Below are 21,538 nucleotides of genomic sequence, written 5' to 3'. Positions count from 1 at the left end.
CTTAATGACAAGCAACAACATCTATCTATCAATAGATATAGGAATTCATTTCACAATGCCACTGATGATGTTATAAAAGTGATATCCTTGATACAAGACTGTCATATGATGACCGTCTTGATCCAAGCTATAACAGACTGAAAGCTATTATTGTGTTATGACACATATCCACCATGACAAATACAATATTAGCCCACTGTTTAATTTTTTTCCCTCCAAATACACACCAGTAAATAATGCATGTGTCAATGCATGCTGGTAGATTTGTATAAGCATTTGCCACAATATCCCATGGGTTCTAATTGCAAAATATTTAAATTCTAATGATCACATGTGTGCATATAGGCTTTTAGCACATTACTATTTTGCATTTTCTCTTCTGCACTGTAACTGTATCTATTAATTTGCTTTTGCTTTATGCGTCCTAATGTGATTGTAAGTGTGTGTTCCTTTGCTTGGTGGTGTAAACTAAAGCACATTGGTTTGCCTTGTTAAAATGCGCTATACAAACAAATAAAAGTGCCTTGCCTTGGACCTTTTAATGCTGTGTTAATTACTGTTAGAATAAAATAAATTCAAAGCACCAAAAAGGAGAGCAAGAAAACAACCTGCAGAGGAAAATATATCAAGCAAAAGTGGTGAAAGAGAAACATGAAATGCATTCCACTCATGTCTAATAGCTTATTAAATGAACAGATCTTGATTTTTAAATTAAAATTTATTTTTGTTTGTTTCAAATGACACACGTGTTTAACACTGGAATAGCCTACAACCTTTTCAGAACTCTGGTATGAAATCAGTCTCTAAACCAGTGCGTTTCAGCATTCCGAACAAACACACAAACAAACAAAACGTTGACAACAAATAGTAATAAATTAATTCTACCTAATAATACTGACAACAATGACAAATCAAGGACGAGATGTAAATTGATAACAACAAATAAAATATAATACTGTATGGTATGTTACAAGGCCTCATGCTAGCATGGTTTGGTAGTAGTAACAACGAACAACCCAACACCAAGACAACTTCCACATAGTAGTGTTCTCAGGTCAAACTGTTCTTTTTTTTCTTTTTGCATGTATAAATGTTACTAAATATAAAAGTGTTTCCAGTATCAGTGCAGCCGTTTCCTCCAGTCTTGTTCTATGTGGCCGGTATCTGTGGCAGGCCAAATTCATCCACCAAAACACCATCCTGGAACCAAAATAAAAGCATGTTAGCAAAATCATCTATATACGGTCACTTACAGTAAACCACATTTATCAACACATGCTCACCCCAAGGGTGTCACCTTTGACCAAGTGCCAGCAGGTGACTGGGAGTAAATGGTAAACGGATTGCATTACATTCACAAATTCACACATCGACGGCAGAGGAAACCACGCAAGGCACCAACATATTCATTTTCAATGGCGGTTATGCATTTCGTGTCGTTGCTCAAGGACACTTCAACACTTATCGAGGGGGATTTTCTTAGTGAGGTCAAATTTGACATCTTTAGAGTAGAATGTGATGCCGCTGCCGCATAATGCAAACTATATAGACTCCACATTGAAAATGGCATGAAAACACTCAAAACAAGTAAAAAAAAACATTGCCAACTAAGCACTGTTCAAGTTGCATACTGATAGGCAGAGTACCCACAGAGTCTATCGGTAATTATAATTACTTGCGTCAGCAGAGCGCGCAAGGACTGAGTTTGGCTGCATATGTAGGTATGTCGGTGTCTGTGTTTGTTTAACGCCTGTATCCCAATCAGGGACCTGCATTTCTGGCAACGTCATCATTAACAGCCAATGAGGGACCAGAATTGCTGGTGATGCCAGTGGTGAGAGCAACTCATGGCGCACTCTGCTGGCACACAAGTAGGCCATACATGGCCTACTTGTGCACAAGACGCAAGTTGGCACCTCAAAAGAGTGCAGTTCTAGTTCTCTCTGCGTTAACATGGTACCCGAAGCGGCACTCTCTGCATCGGATGTCAAAAAGCACCTGACCAAGCCGGGAAATACCTGGCGAACAATATATAAATTGCTGGTGAACAAAAAGTAAATAAAACGTTTCTCTGCCCTGACGTCAGCTACACTGAGGTTGACCTCACCTTGTTTTTGCTGCTGTCGCTGGGGATTCCCTCGGGAATAGAAGGGGCGGTAGCGGCATCGTCTAGGTAGGAGGTGTCATCGTCCAGCAGCAATTCATCTCCCAGGGCGTCCAGCTCTGAAAACCCAAGCATACACACATCAATGTCTGTTCCCAGCTTTGGCTACATATTGCAGTGATTCTCAACCTTTTAAATGTCAAGGACCTGGGTTTTGATTCGGCCCACGGTCCACCATTTGATACGATTTATCTCTGGGATATCTCTGGGACTCAGAGTGTTTAGAGTGTTTTTTCGCCTACCTTTGAAAATTCGCTGAATATTCTGTGTCGTGCACATCCGTGCACAGGAGCATTCAAACGACGGCCATGGGTATGGTCGAATTAGAAAATATTCACTGTCCTACCACGACCGGCTATTTTAGAGATAGCGCCGTCTCACTGAAGCATGCAATCATCACCTATCCACAGACACAATCATTAGGGGCTTTTGTTTATTCTTACTATTACATCCTAAAAAATTAGAAAGGCTTTTTTCCTTCCAGTTACGTCATGATCGGGCGACCGTATCAAAAGATATCTGATACGGGAGCCACCTCTAGCAACCCTGGGGGTCCCAGGTTTTGTGCGCCTGTAGCTTGATGCCCTGGGCTGCAGCCCCATGCCATGCACCATCTGGACCTGCAAACGCTCATGCACACGTGAACCTGGACAGCCAGGCATACCTGCTTCAAGATCATCCTCGTCGATCTCTGGTGTTCCATAGCTGCGGCTCAGAGCCTCTTGTACTTCGCCGGCGTCTTCCATCATGTCCTCCAGCTGGTCCTGTAGATCCTGGAAACAAAAGACGCAAGTGTTAATCAGCATCAGCATTGTCTTTATTAAGAACTGCAATCATGACGGTGTGGGTTTTGGACTTAACAGGAGTGATCACTCTACAGCATACATCACTCTACAGCATACATGGGCAACTGGCGGCCCGGGGGCCACATGCAGTCCCCACCTTCGCTTAATGTGGCCCACAGGTTAAATACTGGAATACTGATATATTATTGATTTCAGCTGTTACAATTCCTAACATGACCTGGTTTAATTCCGTCAGTCTATATTAGTAGCTTAATGGCAGTATTTTTTGTCTAATGTATTTGTATTTAAGTTCATAAGGTTAACATGAGTATATAACTAAATGCGTTTCAAATTAAATCAAAATGTTACATTTCAGGATTCCAATTATAATTATAAACAAAGATAATTCAGGATTCCAATTCAAAAGAAGCAAAAATAGCCGATCTACAAGCTCAAAACGCATCGCAGCGCGATGCGTTTTGAGCTTGTAGATCTGCTATTTTTGCTTCTTTTGTATGAGATAGTAGAATGACAAAGTAGGAAGTAATATGTGTGCAATGTGGCCCTCTGGAGTGAAGGTGGAAATATAATGGCCCTTGCCATCATCAAAGTTGCCCACCCCTGCTCTACAGTAACGTGAAATTCAAGTGTTTAAAAAAAAATAACCAAGAAAAAGAGACAATTCTAGCCTACATCCTTCTATTCACAATCCTACTATAAAATAGAGAAGTCCATCTGTCTGTTTTTCTCATTTGAGCAATGGATATGAAACCGCACATGCACAATGTCCTGAAATTTAAGCTATTCTTTTTGCCATGGTCTATGATAAACCATGGCAAAAATGCATATAATACTTTAGGTTTTCCCAGTCCCAAGACAGCATGAAGTTGGGACACGTGGATCCCCAGGTATGGATTAGTTATTGTATTAAAATAAGAATCCTCAAATTTTGTTTTCTTTGTTAGAGATCAAATTATCAAAGAAGAAAATAATGCAATTGTTCCTGACATGGGCTTTATTGTGTGTGCTGTGTTAATGAACACTACTGAGATGACAGCAACACTGTGAATGATTAGATACCTCAATCTGGTCAAGTTTGACATCCTTGTATGCTCTTTTCATTTCCTTCGCACCAATCTTCATGGCCTCCACCTAAGAACAGAAAAGACATGAAAGGCGATATTAGATAGGCTATATTTCATTATTAACAGGAATGCAAGTAAGGGGGAAGGTAAGGATAGGCTTAGTTCTTTTTTTGTACATGTTTACTCTCACCGTTGTTTTTGTGTCCTTTAGTGACTGGATGGTGTAGTTTGCCTGCTCCATGTTAAAAGACTGCTGAGCCAGTTGATCTCTTTGGCCTTCATACCTAAGGATGGCGTACATTTAAATGACCACGCAGCTTGTTGAGGAGTATACTTGTATTGTGTAATGTGCACGCAGTCATATCTATGACATTTATCAATCACATCTAGATGTTAAAATAATAGGAATGTATAGGAGTAACTTGGACAACGCAGGACTCACATTCGCTTTTGCTTCAGGACCCTCATTGCCTTCTGTTTCACCATATTCTACATAATGAAAACAGAAGAATCAATTACATTTCTGATTGAGAAAGACATAAAGGATTAGGTTAAACATCACCAACTTAGGCGTAGTATACCTTTGAAGGACCATCTCTCATCTTTTTCATTTGATCTTTGTACTTAACAAGTTCTGCATCAATTCTGGCAATCTTCTTGTCAATAGACTCTGCCCTGGCATCAACCTATGAGAGAAATAAAAGTCACAATGTTAATAAATAGGGTCTTGAAAGGAGTGTGTGTGTGTGTGTGTGTGTGTGTGTGTGTGTGTGTGTGTGTGTGTGTGTGTGTGTGTGTGTGTGTGTGTGTGTGTGTGTGTGTGTGTGTGTGTATGCGTGCGTGCGTGCGCGTGCGTGCGTGCGTGCATGTTTTTGCTGTGACCAAAAGGATAGTAAAATCAGTGAGGTGTGGTTTTTTTAGGGTAAGTTAAATGAATCGAAATGGGTTTAATGTTTTATTTTATGGGGGAAAAATGTTTTTATGTGCTAGCCTACAATGTGTTTGATAGGTATTTTGTTATGGTTCATATCATCTTTTTATCAATACATATTGATGACCACCTGAAGTTGAAGGCACAGTGACTGTGTCATAAAATGTCATGTACAGTACAACACAAGGTCTCCGTCTGGTTGAAATCAGACCTTATCAACTGCCTGGAGCCTGTACCGAAAACAATGAGAATTGTTTTGGTTTATAAGGCTCAGTGTCATCCAGACACGAGCAAGGACATCTCTCCTCCCAGGAACCCTGTATATGGACTCTTTGTCTTGTGTTGAAACGTCATCCATTGACTGATGAAATGACCATACTTATACTCATGTCAAAACATAATTTGTCAGAGAGAGCACGAACCATTGATTATTCTGTACTGTACCTGTCTTGAATACTCTCTCTCCATAGTAAACATACCATTCTCACTCTGATCACTCTCCTGTCTTATTTCTGTGTGATGGATTATTGTATCTCATATGGGAATAAGAAGGTGTTGTTGTTTAATAATAATATATCAATCAGTGTTTAATGTTTAATAAACAAACGTCTGGACAGGTTCTATATAAGTGACGCTAATATACTAAATATACGACTGCCTTGTGTACACAAAATAGATTAGCTAAATAAATCAGAACTAATATCAACGTAAAACAATGGGTTTTGCAACCGATCGATACTCACACTGCCTATGCAGTCCGATAGGTTTGGAGGAGGCTCTTTCGGCTTCCCCCGTCCAAATATTCTATTCATTTTTAAAACGTTTTAAAACGTGTGTAGCTTACAAAAAATAAAAACACATCAAAAGCAAAGGGCTTTAAAGACAGCCGGAAGCAGCACGGACACTAAATAATCCCATTGGTTGGCGGCACCTCGGCACAAATGCGTCTGACCAATGGTGTCTTAGACGCGCTTGCCCTCTTGTGGCGAGGATAAAGGACTGCAGCTGCCAAAGAAAGGCTTTTGTCCCCTATGCCAAGTAATGTAGTTCAGCCTTTGTTGTCTCCACCAGCCGAAGGCTGAGGGAGAGTATGTTTTCCCCTCCGTCCGTCCGTCCGTGCGTCCGTGCGTGCGTCCGTGCGTGCGTCCGTCCGTCCGTCCGTTTGTCCGTTACCAGCTAATCTCCGGCGCCGTTGGCCCGGTCGCTGCCAAACTGTGCACACACACTCCCTCGACACCAATTCAGAACCTCTGCCCCAAATATTTCACATGGGCCTGTTCTAGCGCCACCAGGAGGCCGACTTTTGCAAAACTAACTTTTGCCAGTACTCCTACAGATTTTGTCCAAAAATCACGTAAATCAGTAGACAGTATCTCTACAGTCATGTGATCGACATGGATGTGTCAGATGTTCCATATTCCATCCTGATTGGCTAAAACTGGCTTTCAAAGTTTGCAGGATTGGTCAGTTTTGAATAAAATGCCTGAAATCCTGAACGCAGTGTGCGATTTTGGTGAAATTGTGCATGCACATTCCCAATAGGCAGAGGAATAAATGCCACTTAAGAAAAATCAAATCAGCCTCATGGTGGCGCTATAACAGGCCGATTCATGTTTTCACCTATAACCGATTAGTGTCAAACTTTGTATGCGCACTCCTTAGAGGCCAAGGTAAAACCTTTTCCCTGCATTTTTTACATCAGCCTTTTATAGCGCCATCAGGAGGCCGACTTATGTAAAACACATTACATGCCTGACCTGGTGGAGACCTGTGCTCGGAAGAGCACTGCTTCTAGTTACCCATGTGTTATGAATGTGACCATTATGCAGTGGTGGTAAAAGTACTCACATGTTTAACTTGAATGAAAGTATCAATACTGCAATCATTAATCAATGTAGAAATTCTCTGTTACAAGTAAAAGTCCAGAATTCAAAATGTTGGCCCGCTTGCAAATTATGGCCTATTTGAAGTAACAAAAGTAAAAGTAGCCTACTCATTATGCAGAATTTCACAAGTTCTATAGGATTTTTTTTTGAAAATAGCAGATCTACAAGCACACAATGTGTTTTGCGATGCGATGCATTATGAGCTTGTAGATCGTCTATTTTCAAATAAGTGTACTGTATATATATATAGGCTATATATATATATATATATATATATATGTGTGTGTGTGTGTGTGTGTGTGTGTGTGTGTGTGTGTGTGTGTGTGTGTGTGTGTGTGTGTGTGTGTGTGTGTGTTTTGTAATAATAATCCAAACCTACAAAGTAACTAGTAACTAATTCATTTTCAAATAAATGTAGTGGTGTAAAAAGTACAATATTTGCCTTTGAGATGTATGTGGAATAGAAGTAAAAGTAGGCTATTTTAACTCCACCTCAAATATAGATTATCAAATGGGACTGTGGCATAGCACCATTAACAGTTAATAGTAGGCCTACACAGCACTGCACACAGAGATCAATGGCACAATTTTAGAAGCACAGTGTTTGCAGCTCAAAAGACCTTTAGTTAGTTTGGTGGTAGTGATTATTCATTGCACAAGTGAGACAGACTGGCAGCCACCAACACCCACCCCCACACATGCTAAAAATAATAATTGGTAATTAATTAAGCCTGAGAGATCTGTGTGTTGTTACACAATTCTTCCAGAGCAGTCTTCCATGTGGCAAAGGATGACAAGACAGGTCCCACAAGGGCACAGAGACTGTCATTTATGTAAAATAAATGAATCACTGGTGGAGGAAGTATGCCAGTTTTATTTTTTACGTATAAGTTCCCACAACGTAGAAATGCCCTAAAAGAAGTATACAAGAATCAAAGAATGGAAAACACTTAAGTAAAGTAAAACATTGCACAGTACTTGAGTAAATGTACGATGACTGAAATAAACAAATGGATGAATTAATGAGAAGTCTTCTGAGCATAGAGTGTTGCAAGTTCTTTTGTTCAGATTGTTGCCATGGTGAAAAGCAGCACAGACATCATCTCCTGTAGGAAGAGGCAGTTTGATTTGTTGTGTCAGAAGGTTTGCATGGATGCCTACAGTCACTCATCATCAGCCCTTTATCCTGTACATCACGGGTCTTCAACAGGGGGTCCGGGACCCCTAGGGGGTCCCCAGAGTTACTACAGGGGGTCCTCCAGATCTTTGAGTGAGAGCAACTTTGTTTTCTCCTTTTTTATATTAACCACTTGAACCCTAGCGTCCATATTCTGAGAACTTTAGCCAACAATAGCAGATCTACAAGCTCACAACGCCTCGTGCTGCGAGGCGTTGCGAGGCGCTGCGAGGCGTTGTGAGCTTGTAGATCTGCTATTTTTGGCAAAAAGCTTTGGTGTTGAGGGGAAAAAGAGCAGACTAAGTACAGAGTGAAAGGTCAAGTTTATTAAGTATTGACGGTTCAAGTGGTTAAATATCTGAAAACACAAAATGACATGAATCCAAAATACACTGATGATTGTGCTGTCAAACAATGAAACTACAGTATATGGAATCTATGATAAGGTTGTGGGGGTCCCTGCTTCATCTCTCTCTCAACTAAGGGGTCCCTGGCCTGAAAACGTTGAAGACCCCTGCTGTACATAATGCTCCATTGTCAAACATTTATGTTTTATTGGTCAGAGACAAATTAAGGAATGCAAAATATCATACAATTATTATTAGGTTACCAATATAATATATTATATTATACACAGGCTTGGCAGAGGGAGAGCAGAAACCAGGATCACAGGTTAAGGCAATTGGGTGAAAAAATGGGTTACAAAATCATGGGATAAAAATTATAATAGATACAAACTCACAATGTGAACTTGTTATAGGCTAAAACTCTGATATGGTCATTATCTATAATCCAATAACATTATACCTTGGCTTCTTCAAATGTTGATACTATACAGTTTGACTTTCACTTTTAACAACTGATTTTACATTGAGATATTGCTACTCTTACATAATTGCAAAATCTGAGCACTTCATCATCCACCACTATAGTTCGACACAGCAACACAAACTGTGATTATAGTGTCATTTCACCGGCAAACTGTGGCTGAGAAGCAACTGCAAATGAAAGCTCACAAGCATGAATGTCTCTGTGACAGTCAATGCCTCCCAGTCACCTTGAATCTTTCACACTATGTCCCTTTCACCATGGAAACGCTAACTTTACAATACATCCTATAACAAACAAACAATGACTCACTGCAATGAATTGAACGCATTGTTCCTTTGCAAAGCACAGCTAGATTGTGCATAACCAATGGCTGTCCTCTTTATCATTATTGATCTTGTCGGTAGGGCTGTCACAATTATTACATAATCGTCTAATTGTGATTATTTGACATTATCACAATTATTTTGTCATAATCGTCATAATCGTGAATGTTGAAAAATGTCAGAAATAGTGGAAATAGCAGATCTACAAGCTGAGCTTGTAGATCGGCTATTTCCACTATCATTGTTATTTTTTAAGTAGTAAGTTGTCAAATATGTCAGTAATGTAGGAACAATGCTGAATATGAATACAGTATTGAATACAGTAATATTAAAAAATATATATTTTTCAAAGATTGAAAAATCTATTTTTCAAAATTGGAAAAATTCTTCTTCTTCACGTTTACCGTTTAAAACGTGGGTTCTTGAACAGACTTATTACATCGCTGTACATACGGCAAAACCGGAAAAAGGGACAAAATACCTTTTCAATCATAACAATTTCCATTTATTACAAGGAATAATAGGTACACCATAGTTCAATATGATACTGGTTTCAGTGGTACATTGAAGCGTTTAAGTGGTCTTTAATTCGAGTGGTTAAATAAGGACATCTCATCCGATCTGTGTCTACTTGTGGATAGACACAGATGGGACTCCATTTTGGTCAAGTGGAAAGAATATATAGATAAAACTGGTACTTTGTCAAAACAAGAAAAATAAAATAATAAGAATGGAATTAATTACCCGTAATACGGGCATAACTGTTTAGTGAATCAAGTGGGGACTGGACATAGTTAATTCATGTACTGAAGGGAATGAACAAAACAAAGAACTCTATATCAGAAATGAAAAGTAGCAGATCTACAAGTTCACATCCTAACCCTTTGGCCATGGTGTGAACTGATAGATTGGTGGTCTTGGTCCAGAAGTATGGACAGAAAAATAGCAGATCTATAAGCACACGACACGTAGCTTAGCGCCATGAAGTGAACTGGTAGATGGGCTATTAGGTCATACAGCCTAAGAGGGGAAAGTACACTCATTCTCATCAGACATTCTTTTGCCATAACACACAAAATACGACCTGGCGGGTAGGAGTGTGCCCTGGGCAAAAGCTTTGTAGCGGGCACAGAAAGGCGGCATGGCGACCATGCAGGCGAGGAGAATGGCCTGTCGTTGAGTCGCCTGGCATGGCAGTAGAGATGAGGAGAGCCGGGCAGAGGAGGAGAGCATCTGGGGGTCCCTCGGGTTCTCTGGCCCTGGTCCCTGGAGGAGGCCGTGTTGTTGAGTTGTGCTCGTTTGTCTGCTCTAGGCCAAGAACGACCACCGGGGCCGTACCAGCTTTGTAGCGGGCAGACATAACAGCATAGCGGGCCTTGGAGATGGGGAGAACAGCTTGTTGACCGTCTCCTTCACCCCTGGTGCAGCCCATAGTCCTCTCCTCCTAGTCGGTGGACTTCAGGTGTGTGGCCGACTGGCCGGAGAAGGGGAGAGAAAAGACTGAAATCTTTTCTATGTCACCCCCCTCCGCCATTGATCAAGCAATAGTGTTATAGAGAGAAAAAGCCTTTTTAGAGAGAGCCTTTTTGTGTTCCTTAGGGCTAGCTGGTAGGAGTAGAAGAGAGATGTCCTCTGGGAACACACACACACATGTCTTTGGGAGAGACCCTCCCACTTCCTGATAAGGGTGTTGCCAAAGGATAGGGTCTCTACATCAGAGCTTGTATTGCATTCATCTTAACTTTCATACATTTGCAGAACATCACAACTGACTCTTCAGAGGCGTATCATTGTTTTCCAAATCAAGAATGTCATCTATTGATATGCGACATGGACGGAATTACATCATACAGTAGACGGTACATCACTCAGTACATAAGCAATTCATATTGTTTCCTTTATACATTTACACACAACCTTATCGATGGTCCGTCCAACAATATTGAACCTTATGTTTGCTTATATATCAAGTGATTGAAATAGTCATTTCAGATTGTCTTCATTCATGCTGACAGAGACATAGTGAGGGGTAGAGACAGGATGCAGCTCAAGTGGATGCAAAGGGGGTTTGGTGACCAAGCAGTTCAACATTTCCAAGTGCCAGCAGGCAGAATGTTATCTATTTTATGGCTTCCCCCCACGACCTCAAAGTGTGTTTAGCTGGGATACCAGTGTTGGGACACGGGGTGAGAGAAAGGTTGGGGTGCGGTCAGGCGGTTTATGACCTTAGTCCTTGATTAATCGGTAAAGTGGGCTTAGAAGAGAGAGAACAAAACACAGTCTAACCAGATGTCATATATGATACAACTATGCAATTTTGGGGAATGGTTTCAGGGCAGCCTTCAGGATCATCATTACACATCCCCCCTATTTCTCTTATGTGCGATCCATGATATCGTCCTGGATTCGCACCTACGAGAAATATGTAATGGAAAGGCAGCAGGGAGAAATAATCCAAGATGGCACACTGTCCAAAGTCTCTCCGGGTCTGCGATTGTCCATTCATGGTTCCTTCTATTGAGCAAAAACAAAAAGGTGGCAGCATAAAAACAAATTGGAACACTTAATCTCTCAGGCCTCGTCAATCGTCATTTCATGTTGTTATGGCAACTTACATTCAAAACACACATTCCATGCCTGAGAGAGAGAGAGATGAAGAGAGAGAGTAAAGTCGTAAGATTCTATTTTCTATATTTATTGGCCATAGTGTGGTGGACACATAAAAGGGCATGCATATTCTCATAGTGGCTCTTATCTGGCTTCAAGGGAGTACATATAATTGATATGTTTCTGAAACTAAAATAAAATAAAACAAAACAAAACAACTGTCATCCCATTCTATGTCTGGGAGAGAATTCCAGTTTTTCAAAAATATCTTATCAGTGTTGTCGTGGATTTTATACTGAGAAACAGACAAACAAACATAATTAAAAGGAAGTAAAAACAAAACTAAAATATATATATATAACAAAATATCAACAAGTTATCAACAAGAATTTGTGTTACTGGACTGCATTAATATGGACTGTATGCTTAGGGTTGCGTGCATATGGGTCCTATCATTTGCAGATAGAGGTGGTGGTTCCCATGGGTAGGGAACGCATGTTTTTGGCATATGCTTTGCCAGGGCTAAAACAGACATACGTCTGAGTGATGGTCCTGCAATCAGTGACCAGTAGACCTGTGCTTAGTAGGCCTCTTTGGTCTCTAAATACACGTCAAGTGGAATTTGTTTCCCTGAATATGTTGGGTCGGATGGTGACCCAAAGTACCAATTTCCAGGGAACAAACAAGTTAAGGTTTCCTTGCCAAAGCTAAGGAGACAAACCAAATTAACAGAACAGGGCACAGTATTAGTAGTAGATTGCCCATGTGGGGAAAATCACAAATTAATGCAAAGTACATGCCCAGCGTATCGTACTACAGTATATGTATTGGGTGGGCACGTGACCTCAAGTGTGTTCCATCGTGACCCCCCTTTTGTGGATGTTTTTGTGGGTGCTCTATATGAATCCCCCCCCATGGTGCTGGTGGAAAAAACAAACGCAGAGTCGTATAGACGCCAGCAGCACAAAAAAACATTTAGGAACAACAAAAATATTCCTTACCAAAGGGGTGGGGTCTTAGGAGCACGACTATTGAGTCAGGTGATCATACAGACACATGGGTGGGTTTCAAGAAATTTGCGAGTAAGCAAGATTCTAATCGTGACTCACAATGCCTGTGTTAAAAGGCAGTCAGACTTTTCCTCAAAAGTGATATGGCAAAAATAGTTGAGTGTTCCATATATAATGCACCAACATTTTTAATACAACCTTTATGACTTGGGAAACTAGTTTTGTTTGAAAGCAACACTGTCTAGTTTAATTTAGAACTTACGTTGATATTACTTTGTCTACAAGTTTGTCTACAAGTTATATCATCGAAGTATACCCAATATATGTACAATTTATTTGTGAACTGCCCTGGAACTTTTAGAATTTAAAATGTGGTTAACATATTCTTCTCTAAGTCAATCGATTGCAGTTTTGCTACTAAAGTTAATCAAAATTAAAATTTGGGCATCATTTCCAAAGTCGAAGTATTTCAGTTAAACCATTTAAATCCTTAAAAGTTACACAATTGCAAATTGAGAGGTTTGCTTTGAGTATGGGCTGTTCCAGCAAATAAAAGGTATTTTAAGTTTAATTAAGTTGGCTAGTACTTTAATTAGCTGTGGTTATCACAAGTAGACCACATACACATTTGCCACTGAAATGAATCATCACTTATGGTAGGTAAAAGACAAAGACAGGATGTTTACACATGCAGTAAACATATAGCCTACAACAGGTTAGTCTTAGAAGTGAGAAACTAAACCCAACTAAAAGTGTATAAATCTTTAAATAACATTAGCCCTTTGCTACGAAAGTGTCTTACACTGTTACAGCATGGACCAGTCAATTATAAGAGATTATAGACTTCTGACTGTTCAGCCGGACCACAGGTTGTGTGTCCCTGGTTTACGACCTGTCGGAAAACAACAGGCCCAGGACAAACAGCCCCCCCTCCTTCCTGCTGGGGTTGGGGTTAGGGGTTAGTATTTAGCCATGACATCCTTGCTAGCTACACAAATCTTATTTTGTTCTCAAATTTGAAGCATTGCTTTGGGGTATCACTCGTTATTCTCTTTTTTTTAAACAAAAACAACTGTTCTAGATTTCATCCAGCAACTGAAATCAATCTAATAATTGAGTCCAAAAATGGAGACCCTGTGAATTAAACACAAGATAGTACATTAATGTGCCAGACCTTCCTCACTTAGCCCTATGAATGAATTTAACAAGTGATCGCGTTGGTCGTTTATTCACCCGTCGTGGCACGAAAAGTGAACAAAATACCCGCTGAAGTGTTGGGATATTTAGTGGTTCACACACAGTTGGTTGGCTGCGTGCAAACGACAGATTCGGCTTCGAGGCAGCTCAGTAGTATGCGCTCGGCAGAAAGTGTCCAATATTCCAGACGACACCAGCGTTGCTCTCCTAAGAAAACATGGAAGTACTGAAAAATTTGAAAAATAATAAACTAACAGAGTATATTCCTATTTGACATTCACTCTCTTATTTCACAGGGTAATTGTCAAACAGGATCTCTGCCAGCTTACCTTCTTTAAGTGATTTGACTAAAGGAGGAGACTCAAGAAAATTAATATACAAATTTAAAGTGATTGATTTCAATAACTGGATAAAACAAAAGAACTGAAATATTACGTTTTAAATATTTCCAAACGTCAACATAGTAATAATAATAATAATCAAATACTTGTTTAATAGAACAGATCGGACTAGCTTAAAATTAATTAATCCACTCCAATCATCAACCAATCAAGTATATTAGTCACACAACATGTAAAGGTACTTGAGTTTGGAAACATTTAAAATATCAGGTCCCAATCAGGAAAAACTACAAAGCAATCGAGAAATAGTTCAGTTTGATATCGATTAAAGATTGGTGAGTTAGAGTGTCCTTTAAAACGATATGAACCAAAACATTTGCATCAACCTATTCATTTATAATTGAAAACTCGCTAAACACCTACTCACACAGTTGACCTATGAACAAGTCACAGACTGTTAAAAGCTTCAAAGCAGCTCATCGATTTGAGAACAAAATTACTAATAGAATGAGTTAATGAAAACTTGCCACGGTTTGAACATTAACTCACTAGGATGTGTGTCCTGGGACCATTTATGAGGCAAATACATCACCAGGAGACTAGATTGTTATCATGGCTAAAATTTTAACCAGAGTCAACTATACTTAAGGCATAGTTAAATTAGCCACAGAATAGGACAGTGAAATGGCTTAGCCAAGAAGAGTATTTCCCAAAATTCAATTTAGAATACAAGTCACAGTGGCTATGTCTGTTTCAGACAGCCACGAAGAAGTGAGAGCGTGCCTTATTTCTGTCAGTCACAGTACAGAGAACAGAACGAAGCTCACGTGCTGCTTCACTCGCCCCTGTCTCCGACTACCAGCAAAAAGGTCACTTTTCCCCTTCCGTTTTGTTTTGTTTGTTTGTTTTTGTCAAAGGTGTTGACCCAATCATCCTGGCACATGTGTATTACAAATGTGAATCTCATGGCGGTTGCACCAGCCACAAGTCATGAACGTGGCGGATCAGACCAACGTTAATGATACATTTTGTAATACACACTCCAAGAACATATAGGCCAAGACAAATATCATACACCATTTACAAAAAGGGAAAAACCGCTTCACAAAACTCCATCAATCAATAAATCACGCCGGTTAACAGCCCAATAACGATTCTGCTCAAACTATTGTTATTGACTGATGGAGAAGGCAAAACTTGTTTCCGTCAGTGGTGTGACAGATGCAGAGGAAAGGGAGATAAACAAACGCTACTTTTATCACCGTAATGGGAGCACATAGTTATCAATTTTAGTGAACACTGCAACCATTTATTTAATCAAAATGGGAGGTTCCGTCCTAAAAAAGAAAATTATCCCATACTGGCTTCAGCATTGAGTTATCAACTAAAGTGTAGCATTTCACATGAATCAACCTACCACAGTGACATGATTGATTGATGGGAAAGGCAGAACTTGTTTCTGTCAATGGTGTGACAGATGCAGAGGAAAGATAAGAGAGATAAACAATAGCTACTTTTATCACCGTAATGTGAGCTTTATTACTCAATGGAATGTCATGAGACTCTCAGTTAGGTCTCATTGACTCCATAGAACCAAGCTTGCATTTCCTGTGTTACCCCATGCGTTGGTAGTTTTAAAACAGGAAAAGGAACCGACAAGGAAATTGGTTCACTAGCTGTCCAAAGCATGCTCTAACACACAGGCAGAGTCAAATACCCTGGAAAACAATGAAATAATGCAATCGCATTATCGCAATCACATAATATATTTCATAGTGTGATAACCACTTCAGATTGTCAGGTCCAATTTGCAAGGCCCTGTTCATTAGTTGAGTGTCAAAGCTGTCATTTCGGATGAAAACAGTTTAGCTGACTGAATATAGTCCTAACATTCCATGTCAGATAAATATTTCTATTGTGTGACCCCCCCACGGGGTGGTCGCAAAACAAAAGAAAGGACTTTTAAGTCCAAAATAAAGTCACCTATACTCTAGGTATTAGGCACGCATGCACGCACTGGAAGGACAGTATTGTCCATCTATAAACGCTATTGCAGGTTAAGATAACCGTGGGGCAAAAATAGAGCAAAGTGCATAATATGTTTTAGTCATAATACAATTTTTAATCTGGGTTGAGACCACTTTGGTCATAGTAATTCTAGGATTCTATTTAACAAAAATAATAGTACATTAAAGTTAGAGGTTTGGAGCAGAGTCATGGAGGCCTGGACATTTCAACCCTAATCGAGTCCAGGGCTTGCCATTAACTAAAACAGAAAATGCATATGCCTCTAACCGAAACCTCTAAGCCGAATGTAATTGTCTCACTTAAAATACATATTAGCAATGTTACGTTTTGTTTGATTAATAATTACAATGACTAAATGTTAGCACTGGAGGCTTGAAAAGTTCTATACATTTTAAACCAACCAGTGATGGATTTCTTTTGGGACAGATCACAGAGATGGTATTTCGTCATTCCAGTATATTGTATCCAATATAGGTCCAGCTATACTTTATTTCGATTCAGGTTTGACACAAGCCAACATTCATTACTTAACATTCATTACTTTATTCAGACCCTAATTTGAATTGTGGTGGGACATGAAACAAGTTTAGAACTCAGGCCTACACCTGGGGTCTGTGGACGTCCAATCTATCACTTCACTTGAATAGTATGCAACTGGGCTATAAAGCTTCAAGTAGGGTAATAAAACGGACGCTGTAATCTCTCACCTCACTGCCCTCATGGCATGTACTGGTCCTATCATATAGACAAATCTAACATCTCTGAAAAGTTAGGACTGTGAAATAATCACAGAATTTGTTTCATAATTGCTTCCATTAACAACAAATTAGGTTTTGGATCAACACGTAAGCCGGTTAGATTCCAGTTAGAATTCAGTTGGATAAGTCAGGAACTTGTCAGACAAACAACAACACGGGTTTGCCCCCTTAACACTAGACAAGTTACAGAGTTAAATCAATTGAATGAAAATAAGGGGTTCAAATTCAATTAAAATTTCACAAGCCAGGATCTATGAGATAATTAAATCACTACTATACTTATACTAATTAAATTCTTATAATTTAAGCTAATTTGGAAGCAATTCATAAAGTGGTATGAATCCAGTTTGCCCTGATTTAATTTTAAAACAACTCAGTTTGCTTGGAAACTTAATTGTCCATTGAGACAAACTACAGCTGGAATAGTGGTCAAATACTTAGTACGTTTTCACCATCTCCTCTGATCTGTAGAAAAAGAATCCTAGTTTGCTCTTTAAATGCCATAATATTACCAGACCTTTGGTTGTGCCTAAAACTTACAAATACAGAGAGGAGGGGTTGGTCGGTCAAAAGGCTACAATACACAAGGAAAAAGGGGGTGGAGCTCTCACACAGGACCGGGCCTAAATGGCACATGGTGTGTGAGGACACACATACTGAGTTTCACCCCCCCTTGCTTGTTAAGCTCAGTTGACATGTCACAAATGGACATTGCTCATAAACACCAACCCACTCTAAGATGGCAGCCATACGCTACACTAATGCGATTTTATGGAGTCGCATGAACCTCCGTTTTACTTCTCTCCCTTCTCACAGAGCCAAAGTCAGTGATTTCAGCTGGATGCAGATTGTTGCATTCAGCTGTCTTCACTGAGCCTATGATTTACAGTAAAAAGGGCAAGAGAATTTTGTGTCTTGGTTCGAGGCGGACCTCGTTTGTGTGCTCTCTGTCACAAAACATGCTGTTTCCTTTCATTATAACAAAGGAAACACTATGTCTGAGTACCCAAAATAGGGCGGAGCACGACCTTGTCAAAAAGAAAATGGTCACCCAGTCAGAATTAAGAGCACAGACTGGGTTACACAAAGTGCAAACGGAAAACTCAAAGACACAGATATTGAATTACCGTCAACAGTCAAGTAAATTCGCTTAAGCGACCACTTGATGCACCTTTTCTTTTAACGCAGACAGTCAATGCCTTGGTTAACATCACTGCAACCCTGACATCAATGATAGGTTTTTGGGAGTGTTTTCTACAGATGTTCCGTATATCTTGTTTATAACAACATTCTCAGAACTAACAGTTTTACTAATACATCCCGTCCTTTTCGAGACGACACGCTAAATGTCATTTCTACTAGATGACCACTTAGAAAAGAATAAACCTCTAAATCTTTCCTTTTCAGGGCACATGGTAGTAAACTAGTCATGACACGTTTGCCTCTTAAACAACACGTGCCGACTCCTTCTGCGAATCAATCTCCACTATAGTTACACTAAGGTGAAAAGTTCACAAAGATTGAATACTCCCGAGCTTCCAAATGATTATTCATCTCGATTTTCGCGAAAAATCTAGATAAACGTATCATGTGTTCACAGACTTACTGAAATCGCCTGCATTGAGTGCCACTCACTCAACTATAGTTACTGTTAATAGTTCCTGAAGAAACTTTCACAATCGCTATAGGTTAAGAATTAATTGAGTATTGCGCGTACACACTTCCACGCATAGCGTGGCTTTGTGTACTTGCACACAAGGCTGCACTGCCCTAGTCTTCGAGAAAACAGAAACAACCGCTTTCTCTACTACAGCTGTGCAGTCCTGCGTCACGCAAAAAAAACTTTTACTACTTTCGATAATCTGGTCATGACAACTTCTGATTGTCCATTCAACTTCAAAGCAACCTGCCTACCTGGATTATGTGAATCATGGTAGGATGGCAGATGAAGACATTTACCAGTTCGCTCAACCTAATTCACTAAACTGAATATGAAAGCAAAACAACCATAATAATTGGCCTATTATTATCGTTACTTTTATAAAAACTACCTAATAAAATAAATAGATAAATTCCAAAAAAATTATTATAATTTTTTTTTCCAAAAATTATTTTCAATTTTCCATATTTTAGCATGTACAGTAAGGTAATAAAAGTCTGTCCCTTCGTGGTCGCCATTAATATGTAGGAACAATGCTGAATATGAATACAGTATTGAATACAGTAATATTAAAAAATATATATTTTTCAAAGATTGAAAAATCTATTTTTCAAAATTGGAAAAATTCTTCTTCTTCACGTTTACCGTTTAAAACGTGGGTTCTTGAACAGACTTATTACATCGCTGTACATACGGCAAAACCGGAAAAAGGGACAAAATACCTTTTCAATCATAACAATTTCCATTTATTACAAGGAATAATAGGTACACCATAGTTCAATATGATACTGGTTTCAGTGGTACATTGAAGCGTTTAAGTGGTCTTTAATTCGAGTGGTTAAATAAGGACATCTCATCCGATCTGTGTCTACTTGTGGATAGACACAGATGGGACTCCATTTTGGTCAAGTGGAAAGAATATATAGATAAAACTGGTACTTTGTCAAAACAAGAAAAATAAAATAATAAGAATGGAATTAATTACCCGTAATACGGGCATAACTGTTTAGTGAATCAAGTGGGGACTGGACATAGTTAATTCATGTACTGAAGGGAATGAACAAAACAAAGAACTCTATATCAGAAATGAAAAGTAGCAGATCTACAAGTTCACATCCTAACCCTTTGGCCATGGTGTGAACTGATAGATTGGTGGTCTTGGTCCAGAAGTATGGACAGAAAAATAGCAGATCTATAAGCACACGACACGTAGCTTAGCGCCATGAAGTGAACTGGTAGATGGGCTATTAGGTCATACAGCCTAAGAGGGGAAAGTACACTCATTCTCATCAGACATTCTTTTGCCATAACACACAAAATACGACCTGGCGGGTAGGAGTGTGCCCTGGGCAAAAGCTTTGTAGCGGGCACAGAAAGGCGGCATGGCGACCATGCAGGCGAGGAGAATGGCCTGTCGTTGAGTCGCCTGGCATGGCAGTAGAGATGAGGAGAGCCGGGCAGAGGAGGAGAGCATCTGGGGGTCCCTCGGGTTCTCTGGCCCTGGTCCCTGGAGGAGGCCGTGTTGTTGAGTTGTGCTCGTTTGTCTGCTCTAGGCCAAGAACGACCACCGGGGCCGTACCAGCTTTGTAGCGGGCAGACATAACAGCATAGCGGGCCTTGGAGATGGGGAGAACAGCTTGTTGACCGTCTCCTTCACCCCTGGTGCAGCCCATAGTCCTCTCCTCCTAGTCGGTGGACTTCAGGTGTGTGGCCGACTGGCCGGAGAAGGGGAGAGAAAAGACTGAAATCTTTTCTATGTCACCCCCCTCCGCCATTGATCAAGCAATAGTGTTATAGAGAGAAAAAGCCTTTTTAGAGAGAGCCTTTTTGTGTTCCTTAGGGCTAGCTGGTAGGAGTAGAAGAGAGATGTCCTCTGGGAACACACACACACATGTCTTTGGGAGAGACCCTCCCACTTCCTGATAAGGGTGTTGCCAAAGGATAGGGTCTCTACATCAGAGCTTGTATTGCATTCATCTTAACTTTCATACATTTGCAGAACATCACAACTGACTCTTCAGAGGCGTATCATTGTTTTCCAAATCAAGAATGTCATCTATTGATATGCGACATGGACGGAATTACATCATACAGTAGACGGTACATCACTCAGTACATAAGCAATTCATATTGTTTCCTTTATACATTTACACACAACCTTATCGATGGTCCGTCCAACAATATTGAACCTTATGTTTGCTTATATATCAAGTGATTGAAATAGTCATTTCAGATTGTCTTCATTCATGCTGACAGAGACATAGTGAGGGGTAGAGACAGGATGCAGCTCAAGTGGATGCAAAGGGGGTTTGGTGACCAAGCAGTTCAACATTTCCAAGTGCCAGCAGGCAGAATGTTATCTATTTTATGGCTTCCCCCCACGACCTCAAAGTGTGTTTAGCTGGGATACCAGTGTTGGGACACGGGGTGAGAGAAAGGTTGGGGTGCGGTCAGGCGGTTTATGACCTTAGTCCTTGATTAATCGGTAAAGTGGGCTTAGAAGAGAGAGAACAAAACACAGTCTAACCAGATGTCATATATGATACAACTATGCAATTTTGGGGAATGGTTTCAGGGCAGCCTTCAGGATCATCATTACAGTAATGTATTTGTATATTTAGGTTATGTGTCAGATCTACCATGTACAACTTCAAAGCCTAAAAGCCAAACAGAAATGTAATTATCAACGACAAATACACAATTAAATCGTTAATCGCCAATTATTTGAGTGACAATTAATCGTCATGTAAAATGT

The 21,538-nt window shown here is 39.9% G+C and overlaps 1 protein-coding gene across 1 annotated transcript; it reads right to left on the bottom strand.

Moving 5' to 3' along the window:
- Positions 1–921: 921 nt before the first annotated feature.
- chmp5a (charged multivesicular body protein 5a) lies at positions 922–5,816 on the bottom strand. Its single transcript, XM_080726691.1, has 8 exons — positions 5,709–5,816; positions 4,616–4,720; positions 4,477–4,523; positions 4,225–4,318; positions 4,030–4,101; positions 2,829–2,937; positions 2,108–2,223; positions 922–1,200 (listed from the first exon to the last, which is right to left on the bottom strand). The coding sequence occupies exons 1-8, from the start codon at positions 5,775–5,777 to the stop codon at positions 1,150–1,152; spliced, it is 663 nt and encodes a 220-aa protein (XP_080582817.1). The 5' UTR covers positions 5,778–5,816; the 3' UTR covers positions 922–1,149.
- Positions 5,817–21,538: the final 15,722 nt, after the last annotated feature.

Source organism: Nannobrachium achirus, assembly GCF_963921795.1.
Source record: "Nannobrachium achirus genome assembly, chromosome: 5".
Classification (NCBI taxonomy): domain Eukaryota; kingdom Metazoa; phylum Chordata; class Actinopteri; order Myctophiformes; family Myctophidae; genus Nannobrachium; species Nannobrachium achirus.
This window is presented reverse-complemented; position numbering and strand designations above follow the sequence as displayed.